General features: G+C 53.9%; 1 protein-coding gene across 6 annotated transcripts; it reads right to left on the reverse strand.

Annotated features, from left to right (window-relative positions):
- Positions 1 to 976: 976 nt before the first annotated feature.
- On the reverse strand, positions 977 to 7,160 carry SMUG1 (single-strand-selective monofunctional uracil-DNA glycosylase 1). Of its 6 annotated transcripts, XM_067009432.1 has the most exons (5): positions 7,123 to 7,160; positions 5,535 to 5,806; positions 4,993 to 5,258; positions 3,468 to 3,766; positions 977 to 2,432 (listed from the first exon to the last, which is right to left on the reverse strand). In XM_067009432.1, the coding sequence occupies exons 4-5, from the start codon at positions 3,753 to 3,755 to the stop codon at positions 1,905 to 1,907; spliced, it is 816 nt and encodes a 271-aa protein (XP_066865533.1). In that variant the 5' UTR covers positions 3,756 to 3,766; positions 4,993 to 5,258; positions 5,535 to 5,806; positions 7,123 to 7,160; the 3' UTR covers positions 977 to 1,904. The 6 variants fall into 6 exon arrangements, with proteins under 6 accessions (XP_066865533.1, XP_066865534.1, XP_066865532.1 ...); XM_067009433.1 differs by lacking the exon at positions 4,993 to 5,258; XM_067009431.1 differs by having other exon boundaries at positions 4,993 to 5,806.
- Positions 7,161 to 7,833: the final 673 nt, after the last annotated feature.

Here is a 7,833-nt window from a genome sequence, read left to right on the forward strand (position 1 = left end):
ATTCAAGGGTTCCCACACCCTCCTCAGGCTCAATAACTTGCTAGAATGACACAGAACTCAGGAAAGCACTCCACTTACAATTAGAGTTTTATTATAAAGGATACAAATCAGGACCAGCCAAATGAAGAGACACATAATGCAAGATCTGGCAGGCTCCCAGGTTCCACATCCTTTCTCCCAGAGTCAGGACACATCACCCTCCTGACACATCCATGTGTTCACCAACCAGGAAGCTCACCTTAGCTTTCATGTCCAGAGTTTTTATTAGGGTTTCATTATGCAGGCATAAGTGATTGAAATCACTGTCCACGTGGCTGAGCTCAGCCTCCCGCCCAGCCTCCCCTCTCTGGAGGGCAGGCTGATATCACCTGGCTTGAAGCCCCAGCCCTCTAATCACACTGTTGGTCTTTCGGGTATGGTCAGCCCTCCTGAGTCAAATTTCAGCATAACCTCAAGTGTGGTCTGAGGGTCCCACCATGGATGACAAACCCCCAGCACTTGGGAAATTCTGAGGATCTAGAGGCTCCCTCCCAAGAACCAAGAATGGAGGCCAAATTATTTATTATACAATGGGGGGAACACATATTAAAAATCTTATTAATTTTGAGAGCTGGAGATGACCTGTCCTAGAAGCTAGAGTCCAACCATATGTTCCTTATTAAGCTGGTCTCTGCCCCCAACTGAATTCACTCTCCCAGCCCTTACTAAAGGGGCAGCCATTCAGCAGACGTACGAAATGAGTCAGCTGGAGACACCAGGCTCCCATCCACCCATCAGAGTGCCCCAAGAAGCAGACAAACCAGTGGACAGGCCCCTAACAGAGACCCTGCAGCTTCGGTAAGGCAATTAGAGACTGTTCATACCACCCCCAGCTGCCCAAGAGAACCCTTTGCAAACAGGAAGAGGTAAGAGATGGGAAAATATAAACTACCACCTTCTTACCCCTGACATGTAGGAGAGAAAAAGAGCCAACACAAAAGGGTTTAGGAGCTTTTAATGCTTAGATGGAAAAATCACAGGCTGGGTTTGTCATAAAGTCATTAGTCCATCTCTGGAGGGGCAAGAATCTGCCCATCACTCAGGCTACAGGTGGAGGCCCAGACCCGTACCCCCACCCGGGTCTCTGGGTCAGAGGGGCTTCCTGTGTAGTGCAGTGTAGTGCAGTTCCTCCCCAACCTGGGGGCAAGAAAGCTAGAAAAGGTGTAATGAGCACCCACGTGCCAGGCACTACGCAAGGCACTTTTAAGGGTTATCTCAGTTAATCCCCACACCAGCCCCATGAGGTAGGGACCCCATTCTATAGATGAGGATCCTGAGGCTTGGAGAGGTCAAGCAACTTGTCCAAAGTCATAAAGTTCACAAGTCTCAAAGCTGGGATGGAAATCCAGGTCTTCTGGCCGTTCCCATGCTGCCACACCGAACTGTCTCTCTCTGACGCAGCCTCAGTCACCCATCAGAAGCTCACTCTCAGCAGCCATGACCCACGCTTTGTCCTGGTCCCTGTGAGGCAAGGGATGAGCTGAAGGAAGCCGTTCTAGGAGGACGGGTGGGGATCCCGGCAGGATCTTTTCTCTAAAACAGCAAATATGACCTCGGAAGTCACTGTTCAGGTCACTCTCCGCCGAAGAGAGGCTCCAGGGAAACACTGAGGTAGAGCAGTTTGCAGGTGCTGGCTCTCTGTGGAGCTGGGTACCACAGACCAAAGAAGCAACGCTCAAAGGAAGGTGAGGTGGGCAGGAATCGGGAGGGCAAGCAGAAGTAGTGTCTAAACTGCCGCGGCAGGTCCCAGCAACCAGGGAGCCGAGGGGGACCTTGTGGCTCCAGTCCAGGAGGTGCGTGGCCATCTGCTTGCCCCGAAGGACGCAGGGGACCTTGAACAGGTCCTGTGCCGGCCGCAGGGCTGCTCACTTCGTTAACAGCGGCAGCAGCCCCAGCTCGTTCAGTCTCTCCTTGGCCACCACCTCCCAGCCCTTGTTGGCCTGTGGGCTGCGAGGGGAGGGGTGCAGGAGCCCCTCCACCTGGACCTCGGGCATCAGGCCGGCCAGAGCTCGCCGCGCCCGCTGCTCGGCCAGGCGGCCCACGCCCACCACCAGCCTCACCCCTAGCAGCTGCACCTGCCGGCACAGGGCCGCGTCACAGACCCCAAGGAGCTGTTCTCGCTGCTTGGCCGGCAGCTCGGCGGGGGTGACGTTGCGCCCGCTGGGAGCCAGGAGTAGCAGAGGACACAGGTTGTGGACGAAACAGTGACGGAAGAAGACCTCGGGCTGTCCACAGAGGTCCCGGAAAAAGCCCCAGAACCGGGCACCACTCACCTCAGACTGAGGGCACTCCAGTCCCAGCACTGGTCGCTTGGGGTGCTCTTGGGGAGGGGTGTGCACAGGCCCCCCAATGCCCAACCAGTCCCGGACTACACTCACTTCCCCAAAGGGCACCTGTGGGGAAGGAGAGACACACCAGGGTTTCAGACTGGAGACCTGACGCCTGGGCTCTGAACCAACCAGCCCCTCTCCACCCTCCAAGAGGATCTAGCTGCGCACCACTCACCCCCCACTCCAACCACCTTCAACCAAGGGCCTGAGACAAGGATTCCTGGCCCTTGGTTTGAGCCTGTCCCTCGTTCTCCAATTGTTCACGTGGCTTACGGTCCAGGAGGATCTATTTAGTTTGCCTCTACCCCACGAGCCTTTGGGACCAGGTACAGGAAGCGCACGGGGGATACGTGGTCCCACACAGGGCATGACGGGTAGCAGGGGGGACAGACAGATGGCCTGAGACAGAAAGGCAGCCAGAGCTAGACGAGGCACAAGGACAGGGCTGACCACTGCTCTCTGGGTGCCCTCTCAGCCCCAAGCCTCAAGCTGTCGTTTCCATCGATCATCATGGATCACCTTTCAGCCCCCAGTTGGGATCAATAAAAGCGATTGAGCCTCCTGCCCTGAAGCCTCTTCCCCTCCCCCACCTGCCGAGCACCCGCACTGAGAGGCAGTCACTCATCTAGAGGTCTGAAAGGGATGCAGGCAGTCCCTGGAGTCTGCTCTGTTCCGAAGCTCTCCTCAAGCTAAGAAGCAGAACCCGGGTTGCCAGAAAGTCCTGCATCTCTTCCCTACCCACCCCGGTCAACCAGTCTCCCCATGGACCCCATAAGTCCTGGTCCCTCTCCTGACCCCAAGCACGCTCTAGGGAGAGGGGAGATCCGGCAGGGTAAGGAAAGGATGGGGCTGGCGGAAGGAAGGGCTCTCAGAGGCAATTAGTGGACAGCTCACAGGGGAAGCGGAACTACCATTAATGTGCTTGGTTAACTAGGGGCAGCGAGGCCAGGAGAGCGTCTGAGACCACAGGAGCCGGTGTATGGGGCGGGGGGTCTCACACACGTCCACAGCAGTGCACAGGCTCCCCACAGCACACGCAGCCAAGCATCCACCCTGAAGCCTCCCCCTCCACCCAACAAGGGAAGCCAACCTCTTTACCCCAGTCTGGGCCATGCCAAAGGGTCCTGGGTTCATGCCCAAGAAGAGCACTTGCTTGGGCCCCTGGCAGTAGCGGGTCACGTAGCTGCGATGCGGCTCCCACGCATACTCCACAGGGTTGTAGATGGTGCCCACAGGCTCAGAAAACTGCAGCTGCTTCAGCTCAGCGTTAAGCCGGAGCTCCTCCTCCAAGAAGCCCTCAGCCGAGCTTCGAAGGGAGGGCTGGGGCTCCACCAGGGCACCCCCCTCATGGAGGGGCCCCGGCGGGAAAGCCTGGGGCACAGCCATGCCACTGTAACCTGGAAAAGAGATGGACAGAGGCCCCAACAACCCCAGTCATAGTGTGGGAGGGATCCAGGCTGGCCAGGGCCCCTACTACCACTGCCGGGGCTCAAAAGAGACTGTCAGTCACCCCCAACCTCCGGGCAAGCCCTCACTCATCTCAGCTCCTGGTAATGAAGGGCCCTTCCTCTTCTGGATTCAAGTATCCTCCCTCTTCATATACTACCTGGTGAGCACAACCCATAACCACCCATCATCCCCCACTCCAAACCTCCTTTCCATCAGGCTCAGGTTTTGAGTCACTAGTTCCTAGGCCATGCCTAGGTTTTCAATAAATATTTACATGGCAAACTTTCAGCACCTAAAACAAGCCCGCCAGGAGGGGCTGTGTCCTGGAAACCAGTGTGCTGAAGGATGGGATGCAGGTGCACAGCCACAGCCCAGAGACTAATTACAGAGCTGATTACAATAGCTTCCAGGTGGTGAGCACCTGCTCTGTGCCAGGCACCCCTCACTGATGTGCTCAACCACCCCACCAGGTGGGTATTACCGTTCCCGCGTTACAGGTGAGAGAACTGAGGCTCGGCAAGATCGAGCAACTTGCCCGGCGTCACGCACTTAGCAAACAATGAAGCTGGGATCTGAACGCAAGCCATCTGCCCCAAGGCTGTGCGCATCACCATCCGCACCCATCTTGCCTTAGACGGTTCGATCGGCCACCCTGCTAATTCTGCGACCCCCCAACCCCAGCCCGGCTTCTTGCTCACGTTCAAGAATCCTCAGTGGTGAGTGAGATGATTACCATGCTCACATTAGACTCCTACAAGCTATGTAACCAGGGCCAGAGCCTCAGGTCTCCTCACCCAAACACTAAGAAAAACAATATCCACTTTAAAATACTGATATAAGAAATGGAATGAGATATTGTGTGTAAAGGGCGGCCCGGGGGAGGTAAAGGGGGAAGGGAAGAGGACGAGGAAGAGGGAAGGGGGGAAGGAGGAAGAGGGGGCACCCCAGCGAGCTCTGTAACCCACAGAGGCCATTCCTTCCAATCTTCCTTCTAATCACTCCCATGCAAACCCCGTGGTCCAAACTGACCTTTCCATTCACACTTTCAAAAAGCCCTTCCTACCTCAACTCCCCAAACCTTGCACATGCTATTTCTCCAAAGCCAATTTTTCACAGACTCCTTGAGTGAGGCAGGACTGTGAGTCCCCTACCCCTCCACACATCCAGATCATACCTCCCCTTCCAGATGTAACTCGAACTATCCCTTTGGTAAAGCCGTCCCTCTTCGGGACGCTGCACCATTTGCTGTATCTTCCCAGCCTCGCCCAACCCAAGTAGGGCTGGCGTGAGGCCTGGGAATCTGTATTTTAAACAGGCTTCTTCAAGTGATGCTGATTGTTGGCGACGGCTGAGAACCACTGCACGTCACGCTGAGAACCACTGCACGTCACCATGGTTAGTTGCTTCTTCATGAATTCACACCTGGCCTCCTGGACTAGACTTGAGGCAGATCAGAGAGGAGACCCTGTTTAATTTTCTTCCATAACTCCAAAGTCCTAGCTTTTATTAGGCAGTCAACAAACACCTGCTCAGCTGTAGCCATACCATCTTTTTTCAATCCTGTTTAAAACTACCTTCTGGGAGTTCCCTGGTGGCCTAGTGGTTAGGATTCCGGGCTTTCATTGCCATGGACCAGGTTCAATCCCTGACTGGGGAACTGAGATCCTGCAAGCTGTGCAACACGGCCAAAATAAATTTAAAAATAAATAAAGCTACCTTCTACCGAGGAGCCTTTCCTGATGGACTCCTCTCCACTTCTACATCCTGAGTTCACTCAAGGCTCAGCTGCCGGCTTTGCCCTCTGCTTGCTTCTGAGGGCTTGCCAGGCTCTGGCATGTCTCCATCACATCTGGGCCTCCCTCAGGGCAGGGGCCATGGTTCTTCTCCCTCTCAACCCCTTGCCCAGGTCAAGAGTAACCTCTTCCCTGAGATGCGACCTCAAGGTTGACACAACAGCTTGATCCATCAACCTGTTCTCTCACCCTAACCTAGGGAAAGTGGGAGAGAGAAAAAAAAATCTTAAATCAACTATACCCCAAAAAATAAAAATTTAAAAAAAAATCAGGGCCAAACTTAGGAAATCCTTCCCTAGACTGATCTCAGAAGTCTTTAACTGATCTGTCTGGGTGGCTACCCACGGCCAACTGAACTCAAACAAACGCTGAGAAGGGAACTTCGGAGAACTCAGTTGTCTCAGGGGCCCTTGCTTTGCATCTCGCCACACAGTGCCAACATTAGTAGACTGGCTGCTCCAAGTCTGGGACCTCTCTCAGGCCTTAAGTTGAGCCTACCTTTGATCTTTAGGGACCCATGCTGAAGACAGCAAGGCTGGGGGTACACAAAAGAGTGACAAGGTCTTATTTTCAGTGTTCCAGAATTTCAAAGCCTGACCGGATGGCAAGAGCTGCAGGCTATGGGTCAACTGACTCAAATTCTAGTCCTAGTTTTATCTCTAAGGTTCTCTTAAGTCATTTACCTCTCTTCTCTATGAAATAAAAATCACAGATTCCATCCAACCTACCACCAGCTGTTAATTCATTTATACTTTTCAATATTTATGAGTATCTTACATGATAGGCACTGTGGTAATCTCCTGGTGGGGAAGAAGTCCAAAATGAATAAAATGTAAGCCAGGCTCATAAATGACTGTGACAAGACAGATAAACAATTGTTATACACTGTGATTCCAGCTTTAATGTCCTGAACAAAACACCATGAAAGCCCAGAGGAGAAACTTGGATGTCCTATCTAAAGTCACCCAGGGCCACAGACTTAAGAAAGGCAGATACTTTCTAAATGACAGTGTCATATTACATTAAAAGCAAAGAAAATGGAGGGTGACCCACCGATAAGTCTGGCCACCCAGGCTCTCTGACACTAAACCCAGCAAGTGCAAAAGGAAACCCAGACACTAGCCACTTCCCTGTCCCTTGGGGACACTCCAGGAATCCACATGGACAATCAGAAAATACTTAAACCAATAACGATAACAATAATAATAATGGAGCATGGACCCAGAAACAACATTTCATCTCTCCTCCTAGTTCCGAGGGGGCTGACGGCTAAGCTCCACAAGAAATCTCGACCTCCGCCCGCGGGCTCCGCCCGACGGGAAAGCCTCGTCTCCGCAGGCCTCCCGGGCGGCTCCATAGGCTCGGCTCTCCCTGCTCCGGGCGAGCCCCTGACGGAGCGAGGGGCCCCGAAACACAGACATCCCGACTCCCCGCCTGCCCCCCACAAGGAGCCCGGGGAGCTCCCAACCCGCCCCCCAGCGCCCCAAGTTCCCAGACTCCCACTTCCTTACCTGGTCCAGCGCCCCATCCGGTTTCCGGTTCCTTTCCCCCGCCCCTGGGCGCGGAGGGCTGTGGGAATTGTAGTCTATTTTGTTTAGGGAAGGCGATTGGCGTAGCTGCGGCCACTTCCGCCGGAAGTACTCAAATTCCCGGAAGGTGTGCTAAATTAGCCCTAAGTGACGCTGGGGATTGTAGTTTATTCTTTTTTTTTTTTTTTTTTTTTTTGGAACGCGGGCCCCACACTGTTGTGGCCTCTCCCGTTGCGGAGCACAGGCTCCGGACGCGCAGGCTCAGCGGCCATGGCTCACGGGCCCAGCCGCTCCGCGGCATGTGGGATCTTCCCAGAGCGGGGCACGAACCCGTGTCCCCTATATCGGCAGGCGGACTCTCAACCACTGCGCCACCAGGGAAGCCCGGGAAACCCTGTAGTTTATTCTTTACAGCGGGGCTAAATCCTGAAGACTTGAAAAGTGAGAAACCAAGCTCTGTAAGGATCTTGGAGATCCTGGATTCTAGCTGTAAAGGGCATCACCTTTCCAAAAGTTCATCCACAACACTTTTCCCAAAGGGATTGTCAATCAAGGAGTGTCAACTATCCGCAGTCTCTCAACTCATCTGAGGGTATTAACAATGGCTACAGACCATTTCTAGCCCTCCTTCTGCCCCAGGTATAAGAGACCTCTCCTTTGCAGCTTTCCAAGGACTGTATATAGAACATCCAC

This window comes from Kogia breviceps, chromosome 12 (assembly GCF_026419965.1).
Source record: "Kogia breviceps isolate mKogBre1 chromosome 12, mKogBre1 haplotype 1, whole genome shotgun sequence".
NCBI classification, from domain to species: Eukaryota; Metazoa; Chordata; class Mammalia; order Artiodactyla; family Physeteridae; genus Kogia; species Kogia breviceps.